Here is a 25,001-nt window from a genome sequence, read left to right as displayed (position 1 = left end):
AGGGACGGGATGGGGAGCAGCGGGTGCCGTGCCTTTTAGGCCTGGGGTTTCGAGGCTCCCAGGTACCTATTGCCGCCTGTCCTCTGGGTCAGCCGTGTGAACCGGTGTGAGATTTGCTCACAGATGGGGTTGTGGGTTTCAGGTGCCTGGGGCGGGGGGGCTTCTCCCCTTGCTCTCAGGGACGCCAGCGCTGATGTTGCTTCTCCGTCCTGGCTGTAGGTGACGTGTTCGATGTCCTGGGACACAAGGCCGAGGTGGGAGAGGTAGGTGCAGCCCCGCAGTGCGTCTGTGTCCTGTTGGCCAGTGAAGCAGGGCCCCCGGGAGCAGCCGGTGTAGTCAGCAGCCATGTGTTCTCTGGTCGGGAGGCGGGAGCTGCGTGGAGAAACGGGTATTTCAGGGAAGAGGTGGGAGCTGAGCTGGGAACTTGGAGGTCCGCAGTGGACAGGATGTGGGCTCTCCTCCTGAGAGTCAGAAGGGCAGGAACTATCGGGGGGGACAGCACTCTCCTGGGGCACTGCCTGGTGACCCACTCTTTCTTGATTGCCCCCTCACCTGCCACAGAGGCCTGAGCCCGTCGACTTCTCCTTCAACCCTCTGGCCGACCAGAAGTTCTTATTTTGGGACCCCACCCTCTTGGAAGCCGTTAAGATGGGGAACCCCCACGTGCACGAGTTCTTCCGCCTCCTCTCGCTGTGCCACACGGTCATGTCGGAAGAAAAGAGCGAAGGTGAGCCGCAGGGCTGGCTGGCGCGCTCGCCTGCCTGGCTCGGGCCCGGGGTGGGACGCACGGCTGAGAGCATGGCCACTTGTCCACGTGTGTCCCTCCGCCCAGGGGAGCTGTTCTACAAGGCCCAGTCCCCGGACGAGGGGGCGCTGGTCACCGCTGCCCGCAACTTCGGTTTCGTGTTCCGCTCCCGCACCCCCAAGACCATCACTGTCCACGAGCTGGGCACGGCCGTCACCTACCAGCTGCTGGCCATCCTGGACTTCAACAACATCCGGAAGCGGATGTCGGTCATCGGTGAGGCCCGGCGGGGCGCTGGGGGGCGCGGGGCAGCGTGCACACGTGGGAGGGGTGAGGGGTGCAGGGTGAAGCTTGTTGCTATGGCGACGTTGGGGTCTTCACCAACCTCTCTCCCCTCCTCCCTCAGTGCGGAACCCGGAGGGCAAGATCCGCCTCTACTGCAAAGGGGCGGACACCATCCTGCTGGACCGGCTCCACCCCTCCGCCCCGGAGCTGCTCGCCAGCACCACGGACCACCTGAATGTAGGTGTGAGGGAGGGGGACCCGCGCTCCGCTGCTCTCGGTGCGGAGGGCGGGGGCGGGGGTGACTCTTGCCTCTGCCCCCAGGAGTACGCCGGGGAGGGGCTGAGGACCCTGGTGCTGGCCTACAAGGACCTGGATGAAGAGCACTACGAGGAGTGGGCTGACAGGCGGCTGCAGGCCAGCCTGGCCCAGGACAGCCGGGAGGACCGGCTGGCCAGCGTGTACGAGGAGATCGAGAGCGACATGACGGTACGGGCTGCGGTGCGGACCGCGGGCGAGGGAGGGAGGGAGGCTCGGGTCCGGGACGCGCGTGCCAGGGGCCCTTGTGGTGTTGCAGCTGCTGGGCGCGACGGCCATCGAGGACAAGCTGCAGCAGGGGGTTCCGGAGACCATCGCCCTCCTGACGCTGGCCAACATCAAGATCTGGGTGCTCACGGGAGACAAGCAAGGTGAGCGGCCGGCGGGGCAGAGGCCGTTGCCCGGACGGCGGCCCCCTCGGGTCCTGCATGAGCCCCGTGCGTCCGGCAGGAGAGGCGCTGACTTTGTTGGGGGCCTGCCCGTAGCTCCTGCGTTCTCTCTTGGTAGAGACGGCTGTGAACATCGGCTACTCCTGCAAGATGCTGACGGACGACATGTCCGAGGTGTTCGTGGTCACCGGCCACACTGTCCTGGAGGTGCGGGAGGAGCTCAGGTAACCGGGCCCGTGCTTGCGGGTGCTCCGGGCGGTGAACCTAGGCCGGGCAGGGCCTCCTGGGCCCTGGTTGGGCTGGAATCCCGGCTCCCGTCCGGGGAGACCACGGTTCCATTATCCCTTCCCAGGAAGGCGCGGGAGAAGATGGTGGACCCGTCCCGCACCGTGGGCAACGGCTTCACCTGCCATGAGAGCCCCTCTTCTCCCAAGCTCACGTCTGTGCTGGAGGCGGCGGTCGCTGGGGAGTATGCTCTGGTCATCAACGGGCACAGCCTGGTGAGTGTCGCCCTCCTGGGTTTGGGCAGTGTTTTCCCAGAGGGCGTCCTCTCCGCATGGCCTTCGTGTCTTACCTGGTTCTGACTCCCCTCACTCCAGGGGGCCGGCGGGCTGGCTCCCAGGTCTCTCCTGGGTAGCCGGGGCCTCTCAGGGCTCTCTGTGTCGCAGGCCCACGCCTTGGAGGCCGACATGGAGCTGGAGTTTTTGGAGACGGCCTGCGCCTGCAAAGCGGTCATCTGCTGCCGGGTGACCCCCCTGCAGAAGGCGCAGGTGGTGGAGCTGGTGAAGAAGTACAAGAAGGCTGTGACCCTGGCCATCGGGGACGGGGCCAACGACGTCAGCATGATCAAAAGTGAGCGTCAGGGGACGGAGGGAGGGGCCCCTGAGGGTTGGGAACCAGGGAGGATGAAGGGGGACGGGGCTCTGTGTTGGTGGGGTTCTCAGGCGTGTGGGCACCTTCACCCCCGTGTCCCCTCTTGTCTCTGCAGCGGCTCACATCGGGGTGGGCATCAGCGGGCAAGAAGGCATCCAGGCGGTCCTCGCCTCCGACTACTCCTTCTCCCAGTTCAAGTTCCTGCAGCGCCTCCTGCTGGTGCACGGGCGCTGGTCCTACCTGCGCATGTGCAAGTTCCTCTGCTATTTCTTCTACAAGAACTTTGCTTTCACCATGGTCCACTTCTGGTTTGGCTTTTTCTGCGGCTTCTCAGCCCAGGTAGGGAGCTCCCAGTCCCCTGGCTTGTCCGTCTGAACATTCCTTAAGGCAGAGATCATGTCTCTTCTGGTCAAAGCCCCATCCCTTCAGGCCTGGCTTTTGTCTGGTTCATGCATTTAAAAAATGCTTGTTGAAGGAGTGGGCGAGACTTCCAGAAAATTCCTTGGGGCTCTGTATACGCCACACTGCCATTTTCCTCCACCTGATTTGTCGTGAAGGAAGGCTGCATGTTCTTTCTTCTCTCTCCCTCCGTTTTCTTCCCAGACTGTCTACGACCAGTATTTCATTACCCTTTACAACATCGTGTATACCTCCCTCCCAGTCCTGGCCATGGGGGTCTTCGATCAGGTATGTGGGGGGCTGATGATCAGGCAGGATGGGGAGAAGACATTTCTGTGCAGGAGGCACGCTGCAGTGGTGGGCGGGGCTTGTGCCCTCTACCTGTGGCCCCTGGGACGGCCTTTCCCAGCCGGCAGGGTGCTCTTCCTCTCAGCCACCGCTGACTGTAACTCCCCTGGGAGGCTGAGCAAAGATGATTGGGGGCAGTTGGCTGGAAGTTCGATCTAGTGTCAAAGAATTTAGGAAGGAGGAGGCAGGGACAGGGGCTGCCTGAGTCAGAGCGGCCGCTTCTGAGGCCCCGGGTGTGCCCTGGTCCTCCCCGCACAGGACGTGCCCGAGCAGCGGAGCATGGAGTACCCTAAGCTGTACGAGCCGGGCCAGCTGAACCTGCTCTTCAACAAGCGGGAGTTCTTCATCTGCATCGCGCAGGGCATCTACACCTCGGTCCTCCTGTTCTTCGTCCCCTACGGCGTGTTCGCCGAGGCCACCCGGGACGACGGCACCCAGCTGGCCGACTACCAGTCCTTCGCCGTCACCGTGGCCACGTCGCTGGTCATCGTGGTCAGCGTGCAGGTCGGAACCGCCCTCCCCTCTGGAAGGAGGCCCTCCTGTCCTGGGGCCTCCCTGGGCACCGCCGTTCTGTTTCTGGGGAGGGGCGGGTTTCGGGGTGCCGGTTCCTTCCGCCCTGACAGTCCTGCTTGTTGCAGATCGGGCTGGATACGGGCTACTGGACGGCCATCAACCACTTCTTCATCTGGGGCAGCGTGGCTGTGTACTTTGCCATTCTCTTCGCCATGCACAGCAATGGGCTCTTCGACATGTTTCCCAACCAGTTCCGGTTTGTGGGTGAGTCTCTGGGGTGTCACCACTGTCCTGGGACTAGCGGGGCAGGTGGCCGGTCTGCGCTCCGCGAGCATTCACTCGGTGCTCCTCAGGTGCCGGGAGTTCTGGGGGAGGCTGGGTGTGTCCGACCCGGTGCTGCCCTCGGCGGCTCCCATGTCTGTGAGAGTGAAGAGCAGCCCTGCGAGGCTGTCCGCGGTCGGGCCCAGAGGAGGGCGAGGGCTGGCCGGCACGTAGCCAGCAGAGTGAGTGCAGGGGGGTGGCCAGCAGAGTGAGTGCAGGGGGGTGGTCAGCAGAGTGAGTGCAGGGGGGTGGCCAGCAGAGTGAGTGCAGGGGGGTGGCCAGCAGAGTGAGTGCAGGGGGGTGGCCAGCAGAGTGAGTGCAGGGAGGTGGCCAGCAGAGTGAGTGCAGGGGGGTGGTCAGCAGAGTGAGTGCAGGGGGGTGGCCAGCAGAGTGAGTGCAGGGGGGTGGCCAGCAGAGTGAGTGCAGGGGGGTGGCCAGCAGAGTGAGTGCAGGGGGGTGGTCAGCAGAGTGAGTGCAGGGGGGTGGTCAGCAGAGTGAGTGCAGGGGGGTGGTCAGCAGAGTGAGTGCAGGGGGGTGGCCAGCAGAGTGAGTGCAAGGGGGGTGGCCAGCAGAGTGAGTGCAGGGGGGTGGTCAGCAGAGTGAGTGCAGGGGGGTGGCCAGCAGAGTGAGTGCAGGGGGGTGGCCAGCAGAGTGAGTGCAGGGGGGTGGCCAGCAGAGTGAGTGCAGGGGGGTGGCCAGCAGAGTGAGTGCAGGGGGGTGGCCAGCAGAGTAAGTGCAGGGGGGTGGTCAGCAGAGTGAGTGCAGGGGGGTGGCCAGCAGAGTGAGTGCAGGGGGGGGGCCAGCAGAGTGAGTGCAGGGGGGTGGCCAGCAGAGTGAGTGCAGGGGGGTGGCCAGCAGAGTGAGTGCAGGGGGGTGGTCAGGGAGAGGCCCACACAGGAGGTGCTGTGATGGCGCCAGGACGGCGTCAGGTTCCAGGTCAGGGAGCTGGAAGTGTGAAAGGGCCGCTTGTTCCTAGGGCCCGGAGAGCGCCCCAGCCAGGGTGGCGCCGGATGAACCGAGGGGGAGAGGCCGCGGAAGGTCGAGCATTCGAGGCGTCAGGATGCCAGGCTGTCAGGTTGGCATCTGACTTGCCAAGGATCTTTTTTTTTTCCTTCTTCTTAAATTATAATAATAATAATTATTATTTTTAATTCTCACCTGAGGATATTTTCCCATCAATTTTTATTTTTTATTTTATTTTTTAAAATATATTTTATTGATTTTTTGCAGAGAGGAAGAGAGAGGGATAGAGGGCTAGAAACATTGATGAGAGAGAGACATCGATCAGCTGCCTCTTGCAAACACCCCATAGGGGATGTGCCTGCAACCAAGGTACATGCCCTTGACCGGAATCGAACCCTGGACCCTTCAATCCGCAGACTGACACTATTCACTGAGCCAAACCGGTTTCGGCTCCCATCAATTTTTAGAGAGAGAAGGAAGGACAGACAGAAATATTGATGTGAGAGAAACACTGATTGGTTGCCTCCTGCCCAGGGCCTGGCTGGGGAGGAGCCTGCAGCGAAATACATGTCCATATTGGGAGCCAGAGCTGGAAGCCTTCGATCCCCAGGCCAACACTGTATCCACTGAGCCACACCGGCCAGGGCTGCTTGTCTTTTGAGGACAGAGGGGGAATGGCAGCAAAGGATCACTTCAGAAAGATGACTCTGGCAGTGATGGCCAGTGAGGAAACCTGGGCAGGGACTGAGGGGACGGCTGTTCACACTGGTGACGAGGTGGCCATGGTGGGAGGCACATGGCGGGGCTGTTGGGGGGCTTGAGGGGAGAGATGTATTTGTGCTTTTGGCATTTTCTCTAGATCTTTTCACTTAGTCGTCCTGTGGGCCTTCGGTCAGCCCTCCTAAGGTCCCCCCTGTGCTGGATGCTGGGCATGCCGCCGTTAACAAACAGCGGGTTCCCTGTTTCAGCGAGAAAGACAGCCTATAAGTTAATAGATACACTGTTTGGAGCTACACAGAAACACCAAGTAGGGTAGAGAGGGGTGAGAACAGTCACCCTTCCTCTGAGGAAGGGCCGTTGGCGCAGAGAAATCTGAATAAAGGGAAGGAATGCTCCAGGAAGCAGAAGCAGTGAGACAGAAGCCGCATGGGGGCCCGCAGGGAGGGCCTGGCAGGGGAGTGCGCGCGCGTGTGTGTGTGAGAGAGAGGGAGAGAGAGTGTGTGTGTGTGTGTGAGAGAGAGAGAGTGTGTGTGTGTGTGTGTGTGTGTGTGTGTGTGTGAGAGAGAGAGAGTGTGTGTGTGTGTGAGAGAGAGAGTGTGTGTGTGTGTTTGTGTGTGTGTGTGTGTGTGTGTGTGTGAGAGAGAGAGAGAGAGAGAGAGAGAGAGAGAGTGTGTGTGTAGGTCCAAGTAAGGACTTTGCATTTTAACTTAAACGTGAGAAGAAGCCCTGAGAGGCGTTGAGCAGGGAATTGTCATAAACTGACTTGTGGTTTTAAAGGATCACACTTGCTGCTTTTGGGTGATGAAGTGTGGAGGGAAAGGTGCTCTAGCAGTCACCCCGGGGAGAGCAGTGGTGGCTGCAGTAAGCGGACGGGGCCGAATGCCATAGGATTGCCATGGTGGGAATAGAGCCAACGGATTGGACGAGCAGCTGGAGAGAAAGCCCGAGGTGGCTCAGCGCTGTAGTGATGGCCGCGGACTGGAGTGGGGTCGGGGGGCAGGTTGGGTGGAGGGCACAAGAGCTCACTGTGGCCGTTAGGGATGAGATGCCGGTCGGACATTCAGAGAAGTCACCTGAGGCGATGAGTGAACAGGCCTGGCGTTCTGGGGGAGTGTGGAGCTGGGTCACATTCGGAGATACTTCTATGCGGAGCAGGGAGGAGCGGAGCCAGGATGACGGACGGGTTGTGAGGCTGGGGGAGGGGGCTGCCAGGAGTGGTAATGGGGAGCTGTGCCCCTGTGACGCCTCTGCCTCCTCAGGGAACGCACAGAACACCCTGGCCCAGCCCGCCGTGTGGCTGACCATCGCGCTCACCACAGTCGTCTGCATCCTGCCTGTGGTCGCTTTCCGGTTCCTCAAGCTCAGCCTGCGGCCCGACCTCTCCGACACGGTGAGAGCGGGCGCCTGAGGCCCCTCCGGCTGGAACCCTCGCCGCCGCCGCCCTGGGCCCCGCGCCTCCTGTTGGTGGTCCCCGTGCTGCCCTGTCCGGGGGCTCCGGGTCCCATCGGGGGAGGGGGTGTCTGACGCAGCCGCCCTGACGGCCCCTCCCCCCGTGCTCCCCCAGGTCCGCTACACGCAGCTGGTGCGGAGGAAGCAGAAGGCCCAGCACCGCTGCATGCGGCGGGTGGGCCGCGCGGGGTCCCGGCGCTCCGGCTACGCCTTCTCCCACCAGGAGGGCTTCGGGGAGCTCATCATGTCCGGCAAGAACATGCGGCTCAGCTCGCTGGCGCTCTCCAGCTTCACCGCGCGCTCCAGCTCCGGCTGGATCGAGAGCCTGCGCAGGAAGAAGAGCGACGGCGCCGGCAGCCCCGGCGGGGGCGCCGACAAGCCCCTCAAGGGGTGAGGCCGGGCCCTGCGCGCCGTGAGAGCGCCTCCGCGCCATGAGAGCGCCTGCGCGCCCCTGCCGATCAGCGCACGGGCCGGCCGGCCGCCAGAGGCCCGGGTCTGAGAGCCGCGGGCCCTTCGCTTGCCTTTCCCGGCGTCTCCCTGGTGGACTCTGCCCTGCGGCCCCATCAGGAGCGTCTGGGACCTTCCCCGCCGGGGCCTCCCGTAGCTGGGAGGTGGAGGGCACAGGCCTCGAGCAGAGTAGGGGCTTGGCCATCTGGAACCAGCCCCCGTGGGGGACCAGATGTGGAACCAAAAACAGAAGAAGAAACTGTGAGACGGGTCTGCCCCCGCTGCCTGGGAACCGCAGGGAGACTCGTCTCTGTATTTTTCTACTCCCCGTCCCCGGGGCCCCGAGGCCTCATCCCCAATCACATGAGAATGTATCACCGGGAAGCCAGAGGCCTGCTGGCCCTCACGTCGGGTATGTCTCTCCTTGGTTTGTGTTTGTGTCCAGTTTGGTTTTGTCCTTTTTATTTGGCTTGTGGAGGAGGCCTCTGAGTGACGTCTGTGTTATGGTCGGTGTCTTAACCCCCCTGGGAAAGAGGAGGCTGGCACCCGCAGGTGCCCACCCCTGGCTGCTGGTAGGTGGCCCTCGGGGGCCGAGGGGCAGTGAGGCGGATGGGGATGGCGGTGCCTGTTGGGTGGGGGGGGCAGAGAATAAAGGAGGGTCTGGTTCCTTCCTCTCCCCCACCGCACACGCAGGTCAGCAGGTCAGCTCCTGGTGTCCGTACGTCCTGCTGGAATGTGGCCCAGTCATTCTCTGACCAAAAGCTGGGGGTGAAATTTAGTCCTGAAAAAAGGTCTTGTTTCGTTTTCGATGTAGACTCAAGTCCATTAGCAGGGTCCCTTCGGGCTCCCTCCTCCCTCCTCCTCTGGCCTTCTCCTGCACCTGCACCCCAGGTGGCCCGAAAGGGGAAGCTGGCCTTTGCCTCTTCCTCCTGGTAAACGGGCCCCACCCCCAGCCAGGCCCCTGGGAGGTGGGGGGGGGGGGGGGGTGTGTGTGTGTGTGGAGGCCACACGATGGTCCAGACGGGCCTGGCAGGAGCCTCAGCAACCTCCTTCCTCTGTTCGTGGAGGAACCTTTCCTCATCTTGGTGGAGGTCCTCAGGAAGAGTGGGCACTGGGTGTGGGGTACGGGAATCTGGAACATTCCAGCGGGTGGAGCCCCCTGGCGCTGTGAGTGGGCTGCGGTGAGGCAGGGCGGGTGGCCTCCGAGGGGGGAGGGAAAGCTGACAGGGAAAGCCCTTGGGGCCACGCAGTTTACAAACCCAACATCGTCTGTCTGTGCGTCTCGAGGTGAGAGTCTGATTTTTATACCAAAGAGGAAACGATTTTTTTTCATATTTGGTTTGTCTATTATATAAATATAAATACAAATCTATATATATATATGTATACAGTTATATATTATTTTTTTGGTTCTCTCTCATTTTTTAGGGAGGGAGGAAAGTACCAAGTTGCATTGAACTGTAATTAAGGAGCATTCTGTATAATTTATGACACATTTCTATACTTGGAAAAAATTATATCATTTTATGGATATAAGAGAAAGATGCCTTTTTATAAAATCTCAGTTTCTGAGAAATGTCTGATTTGTTTCTTTTCTGATGGTGAATTGAGACATGGTCAAAGGGAAGAGAGAGACCCTTTCTCAGAGGGGACAGGGTGGGGAGGTCTGGCGGGGGAGCCCCTCTGTCAGCACACCTCCCCGATGGGTTCAGCTGGAAGCCGGGGCGGTGGGCGGGCCGAGAGGCGTGTCACAGGGACTGTGTGTTTGTGCCTAGGACCTTGACCTGGTCCCTTTTTCAAAAACAAGCTGACCTGTCCCTTGTAATTCCTGCCAAGTGGGCGGGTGTGTGCAGGGGAAGTACCAGGTAAATATTTTTGGTTTCCGTTTGTTTGTTTCTGCTTGTCCCTCATACCTCATCCATTAGTATCAGCCTCACAGACTCACATCTTCCTGGCTTTTCATAGACGTGAATATCAAGGGACCTAACTATGATAAGCAAGCCTGCAGAAAAAAGTTGTAAAAATGCCTTTTTTTTTTTTTTTATATATTTTATTGATTTTGTACAGCGAGGAAGGGAGAGAGATAGAGAGTTAGAAACATCGATGGGAGAGAGTCATCGATCAGCTGCCTCTTGCACACCCCCCACTGGGGATACGCCCGCAACCAAGGTACATGCCCTTGACCGGAACCGAACCCGGGACCCTTCAGTCCCCAAGCCAACGCTCTACCCATTGAGCCAAACCGGTCTCGGCTAAAAATGCCTTTTCATTGATTTCAGAGAGGGAGATGGAGAGAGGGACAAAAACATCATCTGCTGCCTCCTGCACACTCCCTACTGGGAAAGGAGCCCGCAACCCGGGCGTGTGCCCTGACTCAGATGAAACCATGGCCTGGTGCACGGGCCGAGGCTCAGCCACGGAGCTGTGACAGCCAGCGGGGGGCAGCATTACTTATGCTCAGGGCCACTTCTGGACGCTTTTTTCTTCCATCTCTGTACGAGATGCTTCCTCTGAGCTTCCAGTGGAATCACCTTGTACCTTCACGTGGCCGTGCCCCGTGGAGACTGCAGGTCTCATCTTGCGATCCCTTAGCCATTGGACTTGGTTGGCCACCAAACTCTGTCCTCCCGCTGGCTTTTTTTTTTTTTTTTTAATTAAAACAAAATTGCAATTACAGTTGGCACTTAATACTGTATTAGTTCCAAGCGAATAGCATGTCAGACATTTATATAACTTACGAAGTGCTCCCTCTCCATGGTCTTGCACCCCTGGCACGATACCAGTTAAGTTATTGACTGCATTCCTCACGCTGTGCGTCACACCCTACGATTGTTCTGTAAATGCCATGTGCACTTCCTAATCCTCTCACACGTCTCACCCGGTCCTCCACCCCCCATCCCCAACCCGGCACCCAGCCATGTGTTCTTTGTATCTCTGAGCTCCTCTCTCTCTCTCCTTTGTTCGTTTATTTTGTTTTTTGTTTATTTATTTTTAATATATATTTTATTGATTTTTTACAGAGAAAAGGGAGAGGGCGAGAGAGCCAGAAACATCGATGAGAGAAAAACATCGGTCAGCTGCCTCCTGCATCCCCCCCCCCCCCCCACTGGGGATGTGCCCGTAACCAAGGTACGTGCCCTTGACTGGAATTAAACCTGGGACCCTTCAGTTCGCAGGCCGATGCTCTGTCCACTGAGCCAAACCAGCTAGGGCTATTTTGTTTTTTAGATGCCACACGTAAGTGAAATCATATAGTATATATTTTTCTCTGACTTCACTTGACATAATACCGTCTAGGTTTATCCATGCTGTCGAAGATAGTAAGGTTTCTTTTTTTTTTAAGTATATATAAATATTGTTGAAAGTATTACATATGTCCCCTTTTTTCCCTCATTGACCCCCCTCCAGCCCGCCCCTGAAGATTTTTTAAAATATATATATTTTTAGCTAAAACTGGTTTGCTCAGTGGATAGAGCATTGGCCTGCACACTAAAGGGTCCCAGGTTCCATTCCAGTCAAGGGCATGTACCTTGGTTGCAGGACATCCCCAGTGGAGCATGGAGGGGTGTAGGAGGCAGCTGATAAATGTTTCTCTCTCATCAATGTTTCTAACTATTCATCTTCCTTCCTCTCTGTAAAAAATTAATAAAATATATTTTAAAACATATATTTTTATTAATTTCAAAGAGGAAGGGAGAGGGAGAGAGAGAAAAACATCAAAGATGAGAGTAATTGATTGGCTGCCTCCTGCACACCCCCTACTGGGGAATAGGTTCACAACCAGGCATGTGCCTTGACTGGAAATTGAACTGTGACCTGGTTCATAGGTTGATGCTCAACCACTGAGCCACACCAACTGGGCCATTTGGGTCTCGATTAGAGCATTTAATCCATTTACATCTCATAGGTACGTAGTTGTTGCCATTTCCTTTTTTTTCCTCGTCCTTAATTGAGGGTATTTTTCTATTGATTTTTAGAAAGAATAGAAGGGAGGGAGGGAGAGAGAAAATACACACACATTGATGTAAGAGTGACCTGCCAATTGGTTACCTCCCACATGCACTCTGACTGGGGCTGGGGACAGAACCTGCAACGCAGGCATGTGCCCTGACCAGGAATCGAACTGTGACCTTCTGGTTCATAGGTCAATGTTCAGCCACTGAGCACTGCTGGCCGGGCCCTTTGGGAAGTTCTTATCTCGCCTTCAATTCTAAACAATAGCCTTGCGGGGTAGAGGAATCTGGTGATAGGTCCTTGCTTCTCACCACGTTGAGTATTTTGTGCCAATCCCTCTGTGCCGGACCACCCTTTTCCAGTGACTGTGGCCCAGGCAGGGTCATGATAGACATATTTCTGCTCCCAAGGAGTAGCCACTTAGATGGGGGCTCAAGACAAAGAAATTCTTCTGCCGGAAAGGCTTGACAATCCCACACCCCCTGGTCCTGCAGGAGCACACGGAGAGAGAGCGCAGGGTGCTCGGTCAGACAGGCAGGCCGCTGCGCCGCCTCCTGTGTCGCCGGCTGCAGTGCGAGGGAGGCAGCGTCCCTGATAAAGCCCCAGGACTGTGCACCGTGGTCTCCGCTCCGGAGGGATCAGCGACTGAGGCTCCCTGCACCCCAGCCGAAGGGAGGAGCTGAATTCTCCTTATCTCTGTTCCCAGAACCATGTCTCCCCGCTGTGTGGGGGAGAGTGGGCTTGGAGGGCCACAGCCTGCGGTCAGGGGCGGGGAGGAGAGGGAGCTGCGTGTCCAGCGGACGAAAAGGCCGTCCGTGCTTGGCTGCAGGCAGACGTTGCTCGGGGTCTTCAGCATCCTGTCCTGAAGACCTGTGTCCGGACCCCAGTGCGAGGCACTGACCTGTCTGACCCTCCCACTCGCCACAGGAGGTTTCCACTGCGCAGGGCGTGGTTGGGAGCAGCTGGTAGACAGCTGGGGAGTGTAGCCGTCATCTCTGTTTGTTTCTAATTTTTATTTATTTGTGTGTGTGTGTGTGTGTGTGTGTGTGTATGTGTTTCTTTTTATTTTATTTTTTATTTTATTGATTTTTTTACAGAAAGGAAGGGAGAGAGAGAGCTAGAAACGTCGATGAGAGAGAAACATCGACCAGCTGCCTCTTGCACACCCCCCACCCGAGATGTGCCTGCAACCAATGTACATGCCCTTGACCGGAATCGAACCCGGGACCCTTCAATCCACAGACCGACGCTCTACCACTGAGCCAAACCGGTTTCGGCATGTGTGTGTGTTTTGAGAGAAAGGCAGGGGAAGCAAGGGGGAGAGAGAGAGAAGGAACACTGACTTCTTGTTACTTATGCGTGCATTGGTTGCTTCTCGTATGTACCCTGACTGGGGATCCAACTCGCAACCTTAGTGTATCCAGAGGATGCTCTGACCACCTTAGCTGCCCAGCCAGGGCCTTCGCCTCGGCGTGAGAAAGGGACATCTTTCCAAAACATGTCCTTGGGCCTACGGTCTATAAACAAACCAGCCAGTCCCCGTGATGGGTGCGTCTCCTTCAGGAATGAGTTCTCTGGTCTGCGGACATGGGAGCTCCGAGGCAGGGACAGCTGGGGGCTGTGGAAGTCTCCCCCTCCCCCCCCCACGCTGGCTGGGACCGCAGGACGGGCCGAGCCTCCTGGGCAGGACCCTCTCCTGTCTCCCAGGGCCCAGCAGGACTTACATGTGGGCCTGAAGGAGGGGTGACGGCGGGTGGAAGAAAAAGACCACGTCCCACTCCCCACTCCCTCTGCGTCCCACTCTCCGGCCTTCTTGGCAGCCTGGCCTGTGGTACTTCTGCAGGAACCTCCTGGGTGCGGGCTGTGGTGCCAGGGGCTCTGGGTCCGGCCCAAGAAAGATTCCCAAGGCTCTGATTTCCACGCCGCCCATGGCCCAAGGCCCAGGATCTGCAGGCCTGGCCGCTGGAGCGCCAGGGGGCGGGAGGCCAACGCTGGAGGGCAGCCAGCAGCACCCAGGCTCCTGCTGCCCGCCCTGGGGGAGGAAGGCGGAAGGCGGTGGCTGTCCCTGCAGGGAAGCGGCTTCTGCAGAACCTGAGAACTGCAGGGGGGGAGGGGGGATGCATGAGAGTGGGGGGGTGCTCACTGGAGAGGGTGGGTTTTTTCTCTCAAAATGCAGAAAGCCTGTTCTCTGGGGACAGAAAGGGTGTGGGAAGACTATGGGAGACCCCGGCCGCCTGACAGCCTTCCCCTGGTCTACCCCCACGCCAGCCCTGGACCTGGCCCCGGAACCAGCACGGTGAAACGGGCCACTGGGTCTCACCAGATTGTCTGCGGAATCTCCCCGCATGGTTCTCGGCCAAGTTGGCTCAGGGTCCCCGTGAACACTGTGCAGTACGATGTCCATGTGCCTTCACCACGTGCATGCAGGGGAAAGGGTGCTCCAGCCATCCGTCCGTCCAGGGGTGCCCAGGGCCAGTAAAAAGTGGGGCCCCCGTACCACGTGTCCAGTACGGAGGCAGGCATCCTAGATCAGGCGAACAGACGAAAAGAATGTCCTGTCCCTCCTACTTGACAGCGATGTCTGCAAACAGCTCAGAAGGCCACGTTTGGGTTTAGAACTCGCCACCCATAGCTCCCCAGCCCTCGGCCCGCCCTCCTCTTGTTCCTATTTTCTCCCCTCTCCCTAGTTTGCACTAGTGAGGGGCCAGGCATGCCCACAATTGGACACTCAGCTCCATCCCCACCCCGGGACCGTTCCTGGCTCCTGTGGGGGCCAAGTGTGCACCATCACGGAGGGGTCTGCTCGCCTGAGGACACTCAGACCCTGGAAGTGGGCTTGAGCTATCTGGGCCGAAAATGCCAGAGTCCAAAACAGTGCTTTTAATGAGTGACCAGCAGTGTGTGTCAGTTTTTTTTATCCTCACCTGAGAATATATATATATATATTATTTCAGAGAAGAAAGAGGAAGAGAGAGACAGAAACATCAATGATGAGAGAGAATCATTGGTTGGCTGCCTCCTGCACGCCCCCTACTGGGAATGGAGTCCAAACCCGGGTATGTGCCCTGACTGGGAATCGAACAGTGACCCCTAGTTCATAAGTTGACACTTAACCACTGAACCATGCAGGCCGGGCTAAGGATATTTTCTCCGTTGCTTTTCAGAGAGAGTAGAGGGGAGGAAAGGAGAGGGAGAGAGTAACCTTTCTTACCTAAGAGACGAAGAGTGGCAGGAGACTTGGAATACAGACCCTTGGACTGTGAGGACTTCTAGCACCATTTATCAAGAAGTCCAAAGTTGCTTATGCAATACCATGATACTAGGCCTTCACTGGGTGTAGCCAATGATAGACAAGTGAATAAAAGGCATAATATTCATAAATGGGAAAATCTGTGTCCAACAGAAGTGCTCCTTACACAGGGAATTATAGGCTGTCTGCTCCTGAGACTCCCAGCCCTGTGAGGGGGCTGCTGGCATCTCTTGCCTGGTCCCAGCTGGAGCTGCTGTGGGTCACATGGCAGCCGCAGCGGGTGACTCATTCTGTATCTGTCACCTCTTGACTGTGGTTGTGTGAGTGCGGGCTCTAATTACCGGCACCCGCACTGGGAATCCAGCCGTAGCCTGGTTCATAGGTCAACGCCCAAGCACTGAGCCACACCGGCCGGGCTCATGTGCTGTTTTTGCCATTTGTATATATATATTTTTGAAATATTTAAATCTTTATCCTTTTTATTTTTAGTTGTAAGAGTTCTTTTTAAAAAAAATACATATTTGCCGAAACCGGTTTGGCTCAGCGGTAGAGCGTTGGTCTGCGGACTGAAGGGTCCCAGGTTCGATTCCGGTGAAGGGCATGTACGTTGGTTGCGGGCACATCCCCAGTAGGGGGTGTGCAAGAGGCAGCTGATCGATGACTCTCTCTCATGGATGTTTCTAACTCTCTATCCCTCTCTCTTCCTCTCTGTAAAAAATCAATAAAATATATTAAATAAAATAAAATAAAAAAATACTTATTTTATTGATTTTGTACACAGAGGAAGGGAAAGGGATAGAGAGTTAGAAACATCTATGAGAGTCATCGATCAGCTGCCTCTTGCACACCCCTTACTGGGGATATGCCCGCAACCAAGGTACATGCCCTTGACCGAAATCGAACCCAGGACCCTTCAGTCCCCAAGCCAACGCTCTATCCATTGAGCCAAACCGGTCCCGGCCGGTCTCGGCTAGTTGTAAGAGTTCTTTATGTGTTCTGGATACCGGCCCTTAGTCAGACATAAGATTTACAAATATTTTCTCCCATTGTGTGCATTGTCATTGCACTCCTGATGGTATCCTTATGAAGCCCAGCTTGTTTATTTTTTCTTTTGTTGCTTGGGCCAGGTGCCATAATTAAGGAACAATTGCCCAATCCAGGGTCATGGGGGTTTATCCACCCCTTTGTTTTCTCCTAATAATTTTCATAGTTTCAGCTCTGAAATGTAGGTCTTTCCTCTATTTTTTTAGTTAATTTTTGTGTGCAATGTGAGATAAGGATCTAACTTCATTCTTTTCATATGTGAATATCCAGTTGTGTTCTTAACAATTTTTGAGAGTCTAAAGGGGTCTTTCTTTCTTGTTTTTAATCCTCAGCTGAGGATATTTTTTCATTGATTTTTATCTTTAAAAATATATATATATATTTAAGCAAAACAAAACAAACAAACAAAAAAACAACCCAAAGTAGTCAAAACTCATAGAGACAGATCGTAGAATAGTGGTTGCCAGAGGCTGGGAGAAGACAGGAATGGGTGTCATGGTTTCATAGGTTTGGAATTTCAGTTTTGCAAGATGAAAAGAATTCTGGAGATGGATATAGTATGATGGTTGCAATGGAGTACAACTCTTTATCCTTCTCCCTTCTTCTCTGTAAAAAAAAAATCATATTTTATTTATTTATTTTTATTTTATTTTTTAAAAATATATTTTATTGATTTTGTACAGAGAGGAAGGGAGAGGGACAGAGAGCTAGAAACATTGATGAGAGAGAAATATCAGCTGCCTCCTGCACACCTTCCCCTGGGGATGTGCCCAAAACCAAGGTACATGCCCTTGACCAGAATCGAACCCGAGACCTTTCAGTCCGCAGGCCGACGCTCTATCCACTGAGCCAAATCAGTTAGGGCGATTTTTATCTTTTCTTAAAAAATGTTTTTACTGCCGAAACCAGTTTGGCTCAGTGGATAGAGCATTGGCCTGCGGACTGAAGGGTCCCAGGTTCGATTCTGGTCAAGGGCATGTACCTTGGTTGTGGGCACATCCCCAGTGAAGGTGTGCAAGAGGTAGCTGATCAATGATTCTCTCTCACTGATATTTCTAACTCTCTATCCCTCTCTCTTCCTCTCTGTAAAAAAAAAAAAAAGTTTTAAAAATGTTTTTACTTATTTTAGAGAGAGAGGAAGGGAGAGAGAGAGAGAGAAACATCCATTGGCTACATCTTGCAAGCCCCCCTACTAGGATCCATTGATTTTTAAAGAGAGTAGGAGGGAAGGGAGAGGAAGAGAGAGAGAGAGAGACACAGTTGATGAATGCTTCTCTCTCATTGATGTTTTTAACTCTCTAACTCTCTCGCTTCCTCTCTGTAAAAATCAATAAAATATATTTTTTAAAAAGAAGGAAATGCAGCCGAAACCAGTTTGACTTAGTGGTAGAGCATCAGTCTGCGGACTGGAAGGTCCCAGGTTCGATTCCGGTCAGGGGCATGTACGTTGGTTGCGGGCATATGCCTGGTAGGGGGTGTGCAAGAGGCAGCTGGTCGATGTTTCTCTGTTATCGATGTTTCTAGCTCTCTCTCTCCCTTCCTCTCTGTAAAAAATGAATAAAATATATTTAAAAAAAAAAAAAAAAGAAGGAAATGCAAATCTACCAGTAATTCAGTTAAATATAAAGAACAAAATGACCTAATTAAAAGACAAAGACTTGCAGAAATTCATAAAAGATAAAGCTCAATTGGTTCTGGCCGGTGGCTCCGTGGTTAGTGCCTGGGTTGCGGGCACGTCCCAGTAGGGGGTGTGCAGGAAGCTCCTGGTGTCCATGTCTGGGAGCTTCCCAGGCAGAGCACAGGGTGGAGAGGCCATGGAGGAGGAGACAGGAAGTATCTAACGAGAGAACCAAACGCTGAAGGGAAGTTCTGTCTTTGGGTAGGACTGTTTGCTGGGGAAATCCCCACGTCCCTGCATCTTTAGGTCTCTCCTCTTGGGCTAGTCAGACTTCCCAGAGGAGACGATACCAATCTCCTTCTAAGAGGAAAGAGACCTGGCCCCCCAGTGTCCTGGCTGCGGGCCTCAGCAGGAGCATTAGTGCACACTCAGCCAGTCCTCTGTTTTATTTTATGATTTTTAAAAATATATATTTTATTGATTTTTTACAGAGAGGAAGAGAGAGAGATAGAGAGCCAGAAACATTGATTAGAGAGAAACATCGATCAGTTGCCTCCTGCACACCCCCCACTGGGGACATGCCCGCAACCCAGGCACATGTCCCTGACCAGAATCGAACCTGGGACCCTTCAGTATGCAGGCCAACACTCTGTCCACTGAGCCAAACTTGTTTTGGCCAGTCGTCTATTTCAGAAACCACGCCCAGGCTCTCCGATGGGCACGGTGACCTCCGGGTGAACGCAGACTATCTGGAGAGGGCTTATGGAGCAGAGGAGGAGAAGGCACTCCGACCAGGCTGTGAGGTGTCCGGAGTGGGTATACTTAGCTCTGGAGGCCCCGGGTTCGGGGTGGGAGCTGACAGCCGAGGTCTAGCGGTCGAGGCGTTTGTCAGGTTTATTATCCATGGAGGTCTCCGTGTTCTCTTGCTTCCTATGTGATGACTCAAAAGGGTGTGTGGAGCGAGCAGTAAACTACGAAGCGCTGGGCTGGGGTGTGTTATGTTTCCAACGCAGCCAGAATCTTCCTGTGTTTGTGTCTGCTGCTCACACTGCTGCTTCTGTTTGGAATTTTCTCTGTCGTCTCCCTCCTCTCGGCCTTTGAGGTCCAGCTCAGCGGCCACTCCACCATGAACCTGCTGCCCTCAAACGGGATGGGAATTGCCAAACTCTCAACCCTTTAATGATGGTCGTTTCCCCCCCCCTCACTTCCTGTCTATATGAGTCAAGGTTCTCCAGAAAAACAGAACCAACAGGTCTATGTATATGAGTGGATGTGTATAGTCTATACATGTACATAATAAATCTCTTTACATATATATATACATTTATTATGATATTATTAGAGGCCTGATGCACCAAATTTGAGCGAGGGGCTCGGCCCTCACAGCCTCGGCTGGCCCTCACACCCCTGGCTGCCTCTGCCACCCCTTGCAGCCCCAACTTCATCCGGAAGGTGGTCTGGACGGTCATCCGGCTGTTTGGTCTACTAGCAATTATCATATTTGCTCTTTATTATATAGGATGTATTATAACATATAATAGAGGTTTATTATAAGGAATTGGCTCATGTGATCATGGGGGCTGTCAAATCCCAAGATCTGTAGGGTGAGAGGGCAAGCTGGAGGCCCAAGGGAGTCGACGGTGTAATTCTCCCAAATCTGAAGGCCGAGGCCCAATGATGCAGCTCCAGCCTGAGGACCTGCAGGCTGAGGACCCAGAAGAGCTGATGCTTCAAGTCCAAAGGCAGGACAACGTCCACTCCGAAGACCATCAGGCAACTCTCCTACTGTGATGAGTAATGCTGCTGTGCACTTGGTGTGCAAATGTCTGCTAGTCCCTGGTTTCAATTTTAAAAAAATATGTTTTATTGATTTTTTACAGAGAGGAAGGGAGAGGGAGAGAGAGTTAGAAACATCGATAAGAGCCTTGGCTCAATGGATAGAGCGACGGCTTGGGGACTGAAAGGTCCCGGGTTCAATTCCGGTCAAGGGCATGTACCTTGGTTGCGGGCATATCCCCAGTAGGGGGTGTGCAAGAGGCAGCTGATTGATGACTCTCTCTCATCCATGTTTCTAACTCTCTATCTCTCTCCCTTCCTCTCTGTACAAAATCAATAAAATATATTAAAAAAAAAAAAAAGAAACATTGATAAGAGAGAAACATCGATCAGCTGCCTCCTGCACACCCCCTACTGGGGACTTGCCCGCAACCAAGATACATGCCCTTGACCAGAATCGAACCTGGGACCCTTGAGTCCACAGGCTGACGCTCTATCCACTGAGCTGCACCGGTTAGGGCTGTTTTCAATTTTTTAAAAATTTAATTTAATGGATTCTTAGAGAGAGAAGAAGGGAGAGGGAGAGAGAAAGAAACACCTTTGTGAGAGTGGAACATCATGGGCTACCTCCTACCCGCTCCCTGTAGGGATGAGCCCACAACTGGTGCTGTTTTAAACATTTGTGCACAGGTGTTTGTGTACAAGTGTTCATTCCTCTTGAAGTCTCTGGGTCATGTGGTAACTCCATGTTTAATCGCTGGAGAAACTTCCAGGATATTTTCCAAAGTGGCTGCACCAGCCTGCATTCTCACCAGCAGCGTATGAGAGCTCCGGTTTCCTCACGTTCTTGCCAATACTTATTATTTTATGACTTGAAATTCCAGCATACTCAAAAGCTTTAAATCTCTATGCAATAGTAAAATTATGTTTAACATGATCCATTCTATGGGCCAGAAAAGTGTATGTTATATCTAGGAAAGAGACTCATGGAAATGGTCAACATAAAGAAGGTTTTTCCCTTGGAGGGAAATTCCAGTTAACAGGAAAAAAAAAAAAAAGTATAAGTAATAAATCACATCTACTTTCTTCTCTACTCCATGGGCTGGGTGAGGTACCCGCACATACAGAGGATTATTTATTTTTAAAATATATTTTATTGATTCTAGAGAAGAAGGAAGAGGGAGAGAGAGAGAAACATCAATGATGAGAGAGAATCACTGACTGGCTGCCTCCTGCACGCCCCCTACTGGGGAACGAGCCCACAACCCAGGCATGTGCCCTTGGCCAGAATTGAACCTGGGACCCTTCAGTCCGCAGGCTGATGCTCTGTCCACTGAGCCAAACCAGCTAGGTGCCTACAGAGGATTATTATCTGGCTGACATTTACTGAGCACTTACCGGTGCGAGCCTGCGCTAAGTACTTCAGTCGGTTTTCTCAGGGAATCGTAACCCTGTGCAGTAGAAACTCTTACTATTCCTGTTTTACAGAAGAGGAAAACGCTATTTAGAGAAATGGGTTTTAGAGCTTGTCCAGGGTTCTCAGTGAGGCAACTGGGCAGAGCTGGATTTAAAACAAGGCAGTGTGTACCGGGACCGGTTTGGCTCAGTGAATAGAGCATCGGCCTGCGGACTGAAAGGTCCCGGGTTCAATTCCAGGCAAGAGCATGTACCTTGGTTGTGGGCACATCCCCAGTAGGGGATGTGCAAGAGGCAGCTGATGGATGATTCTTTCTCATTGATTTTTCTAACTCTCTATCCCTCTCTCTTCCTCTCTGTGAAAAATCAATAAAATATATATATATATATTTTCCCAATATGGTTGGAAAAGTTTTAAAACGAGGCAGTGTGGCTCAGCAGTCTGCTTAGACAGGTGTGTCACCTCTCCTGTGGCTACGCATATAGGAACGCCTGCTGAAGAGCCCGCTGACAGGCAAATGGAGCCAGTGGTCAGCGATGGGAAGGGCGGTTATTAGCCCTCAGTCTGCCAGCAGCCCCAGTGCAAGGCAGCCTCAGCGGGGAAGTGCGAGAACAGATGCACGGAGTCCAAGTTTAGAATATTTTCCAGGAAAGATGAAATGGCAGATGGGAGATTACTGTTGACGGCAGGCACTAACCTGGCTGGAACTGCTAAGTCAACTGGCAAATATCCATAGTTCTTTCATCAGAACACGGCGGAACCCGGGAGCCAGAAGGGGCCTCAAAGAGTGGCGAATGAGCAAGTTCTAGTGCAGCCTGTTCATTTTATGGGTGATGTAATTCGCTATCAGTAAAAAACATATTCAGACGGACTCTTCTGTCTTTTAGAGGATATATTTTGGGAAAATTTCTTTATTTACATTTGTTTAACACTCATATAGGACTACCATGAGTTGGGTATGTTATTGATTTTTTTTTTTTACAGAGAGGAAGGGAGAGGGATAGTTGGAAACATTGATGAGAGAGAAACACTAATCAGCTGCCTCCTGCACAATCTCTACTGGGGATGTGCCCGCAACCAAGGTACATGCCCTTGACCGGCATCGAACCTGGGACCTCCCAGTCTATAGGCCAATGCTCTATCTACTGAGCCAAACTGGTTTCGGCTTGTGATACATTTTTTTTTTTAAATGTGGTAAAATATACATAATGTATTGAGGATAAAATGTACCATTTGACTATTTATCAGAGTACAGTTCAGTAGTGATAAGTATATTTACATAGTTGTTCTCCATTGCAACCATCACATCTCCAGAATTCTTTTCATCTTGCAAAACTGAAATTCCAAACCTATGAAACCATGACACCCATTCCTGTCTTCTCCCAGCCTCTGGCAACCGCTATTCTACGATCTGTCTCTATGAGTTTGTTTGTTTTTTTAAATATATTTTATTGATTTTATACAGAGAGGATGGGAGAGAGAGAGAGAGTTAGAAACATTGATGAGAGAGAGTCATCGATCATCTGCCTCTTGCACACCCCCCACTGGGGATATGCCCGCAACCAAGGTACATGCCCTTGACCGGAATCGAACCCGGGACCCTTCAGTCCCCAAGCCGACGCTCTATCCATTGAGCCAAACCGGTCCCAGCTGTCTCTATGAGTTTTGACTACTTTGGGTTGTTTTTGTTTTTGTTTTGCTTAAATATATTTTTATTGATTTCAAAGAGGAAGGGAGAGAGAGAGAAAGAAACATCAGCGATGGGAGAGAATCATTGATCGGCTGCCTGCTGCACACTCCCTGTTGGGGATTGAGCCCACCACCCAGGCATGTCCCCTTAACCGGGAATCCGAACATGACCTCCTGGTTCATAGGTCAATGCTCAATCGCTGAGCCACACTGGCCAGGCTACTGTGTTTTTTCGTATAAGTAGCATTGTACAGTAGTTTGTCTTTTTTGTGTCTGGCTTATTTCACTTAACACAGTGTCATTAAGGATCATTCAGACTGTAGTATGTGTCAGAACTGCCCCCCTTTTTAAGGTAGAAAATACCACATTTTGTTTATTCACTCATCCATAGATGGAAACTTGGGTTGCTTCCACCTTTTGGTGGTTATGTACAATATAATACCGCTATTGATACAGGGCACTCAATGGCCCAGGCTATCTGTCACTATTTGAGCCAAAGTAAGCCGACACAAAGTTGAATCATATAAGAGTGTTTATTCTGGCAGTGTGGCGAGAGCAGCCGGTCATCTGGTAAATTCTGCTCCAACACCTCCTATAGCCAGCTGATTATATCAGGATGAAAGCTGCCTGCAAGGGAGAGGTGTGTGTGTGTGTGTGTGTGTGTGTGTGGATAATGGCTGCAGGGTCTGTGGTCTCCCTGTCTCCCTGCAGGATCTTGAAGTCCATAAGGAGGATAACAGGTCGAAGTGGTTACTTTTCTAAGGTGTTAAAACTCAGCTTGGAAGGCTCCTGGAGGGGAGGATGGTCAGCATTCCTGAGCCCAGGCAAACGCCTGGAGGGGGTCAGGGTCCAGCCACAAATCAAAGCACGTCCTGTCCTTTGTTTGCAACACATCTTTTCTTTGCTGAGCAATGGACCCATCCGGATGGGCCCCAAGGCTCTCTTATCTTTTTACAGCTCTGTTTTTCTTCTTGCAGCACATCCTCTGTCCAGGGGTCTGGAAGAAAAACTTCTTATCTGCAGCGAGTCATCATTAAACAGCCATGGTCCTGCCCCCTTTCCTCTGTGCACATGGGCGTACCCATTCTGTTTTAGTTCCTGCTTTTTCTTTTAAATTTTTACTTATTTTTTTTGAGATATATTTTACTGGATTTCAGAGAGGAAGAGGGAGAGGGAGAGAAAGAAACATCAATAATGAGAATCATTGATCGGCTTGCCTCCTGTAGGCCCCCCGACTAGGGCTTGAGCCCACAATCCAGGCATGAGCGCTGACCGGAATCGAACCGTGACCTCCTGGTTCATAGGTTGAGCCACGCTGGCTGAGATGAGTTCCTCACTTCAATTTCTTTTTTTGTATATGTCTATCCAGAAAAGGAATTGTTAGGCCACAAAGTAATTCTGTATTTAATCCTAATTGTGCTTTTAAACAGTCATGAAATCATAGCACTATGAATAGTATAAGGAGAGAAGGAATGTTATAGCCCCTTTCTGAAAATGGAGCTAAAAATCCCTGCTCTGGGGGGGACGCAGCTGGTGATGTGACGGGGACAGGGAACAGAAAACGGACTGACCTCCGTGGTCGGTTTGGCCGGAGCTGGGGATGCCGTCCTCCCCTGTAACTGTGGAGAAGTCTCCCCAGGCAGGGGGGCCCTGCCCCTGCCTGGGTCTTGATTCTGTGGGGGTGTCATTAGCCTAGGCCACTGAGTTCTGTCCGTCAGAGGGGTCCCCTTGCTATACCTCAGTTGGGCCACAGACTGTCCACCGCCTCTTGGGCTGTGCAGAAAGGGGAGGGGAAGGGTTCAGGGAATAAAGAGCACCTTCCAGGAATTATTGATAAGTCAGGGCCAGAGGCCAGGGGAGAGATATCTGCTGGGCAGCCCCCCCCCCCCCCCCTTTTTAGGATCATCATCATCATCATCATCGCCACAAAGGGCATTGTTTTAAAACCTCCTGGTTGAGATTTTAAAACAATCACCCACGGCCCACGCCTGAGGGTGGGCGCAGGGCAGGAACTGAAAAGAAATCCCTCTTGAGTCAGGCTATCTGGGATCTTGACTTCCTGTCCTTAGCGGCCCTTGTCATCTTTGGCAAATCACCTTTTGAGGCTGGAGGGAGGAACGGCAGATGATAAGTGAGTGCCTTTTGGATTCACAGCAATCTATGAATTTATTCTGGGGCTTCCAGTTGACTGGCACACTTTAAGAAGCTTTATCTCTTCTGGTCAAAGGCGGGAGAGGACTTGCTTTCTGGGAAGGATCTGATAGAAGCTGAGCAGGTCCCGAGCTGCCCCCTCTAGGGGTGACCGAAGGCAACTGCAGGAACACACACAGGCTGAAGGGAGAGGGCTCGGGAGGCCCAAGTAGGGGGCCACCCGAATGGCAGGTTCTGCTCCTCTCCCCTCCTCCCTCTCCCCTCCTGGACCCTGTAATGGGGCAACCAGCTGTCCTTGTTCTGTGTCCACTGCACCCTCCCCCAGCGTGGGCTCC

The 25,001-nt window shown here is 53.3% G+C and overlaps 1 protein-coding gene across 4 annotated transcripts in view; it reads left to right on the top strand.

The window, feature by feature from the left end:
- Nucleotides 1-25,001, top strand: part of ATP8B2 (ATPase phospholipid transporting 8B2) — a 47,658-nt gene that overhangs the window by 14,458 nt on the left and 8,199 nt on the right. For 3 of the 4 annotated variants that reach the window (XM_036441656.2, XM_045583347.1, XM_045583346.1), the window contains exons 14-28: nucleotides 220-263; nucleotides 562-727; nucleotides 833-1,021; nucleotides 1,152-1,267; nucleotides 1,352-1,516; nucleotides 1,605-1,716; nucleotides 1,853-1,958; nucleotides 2,087-2,234; nucleotides 2,403-2,586; nucleotides 2,723-2,946; nucleotides 3,211-3,294; nucleotides 3,613-3,858; nucleotides 3,993-4,131; nucleotides 7,131-7,261; nucleotides 7,436-9,339. In XM_036441656.2, the coding sequence (XP_036297549.1) occupies nucleotides 220-263; nucleotides 562-727; nucleotides 833-1,021; nucleotides 1,152-1,267; nucleotides 1,352-1,516; nucleotides 1,605-1,716; nucleotides 1,853-1,958; nucleotides 2,087-2,234; nucleotides 2,403-2,586; nucleotides 2,723-2,946; nucleotides 3,211-3,294; nucleotides 3,613-3,858; nucleotides 3,993-4,131; nucleotides 7,131-7,261; nucleotides 7,436-7,714 (2,333 nt within the window). In that variant the 3' untranslated portion in view covers nucleotides 7,715-9,339. Of the gene's footprint in view, nucleotides 1-219; nucleotides 264-561; nucleotides 728-832; nucleotides 1,022-1,151; nucleotides 1,268-1,351; nucleotides 1,517-1,604; nucleotides 1,717-1,852; nucleotides 1,959-2,086; nucleotides 2,235-2,402; nucleotides 2,587-2,722; nucleotides 2,947-3,210; nucleotides 3,295-3,612; nucleotides 3,859-3,992; nucleotides 4,132-7,130; nucleotides 7,262-7,435; nucleotides 9,340-25,001 lie in introns of those variants that run through there. The other variant, XM_036441655.2, reaches the window with a different exon arrangement.

The sequence above is a fragment of the Pipistrellus kuhlii genome, unplaced genomic scaffold, assembly GCF_014108245.1.
Source record: "Pipistrellus kuhlii isolate mPipKuh1 unplaced genomic scaffold, mPipKuh1.p scaffold_m20_p_18, whole genome shotgun sequence".
Classification (NCBI taxonomy): domain Eukaryota; kingdom Metazoa; phylum Chordata; class Mammalia; order Chiroptera; family Vespertilionidae; genus Pipistrellus; species Pipistrellus kuhlii.
Note: the sequence above shows the minus strand (reverse complement) of the source record. Positions and strands in the feature narration are given on the sequence as shown.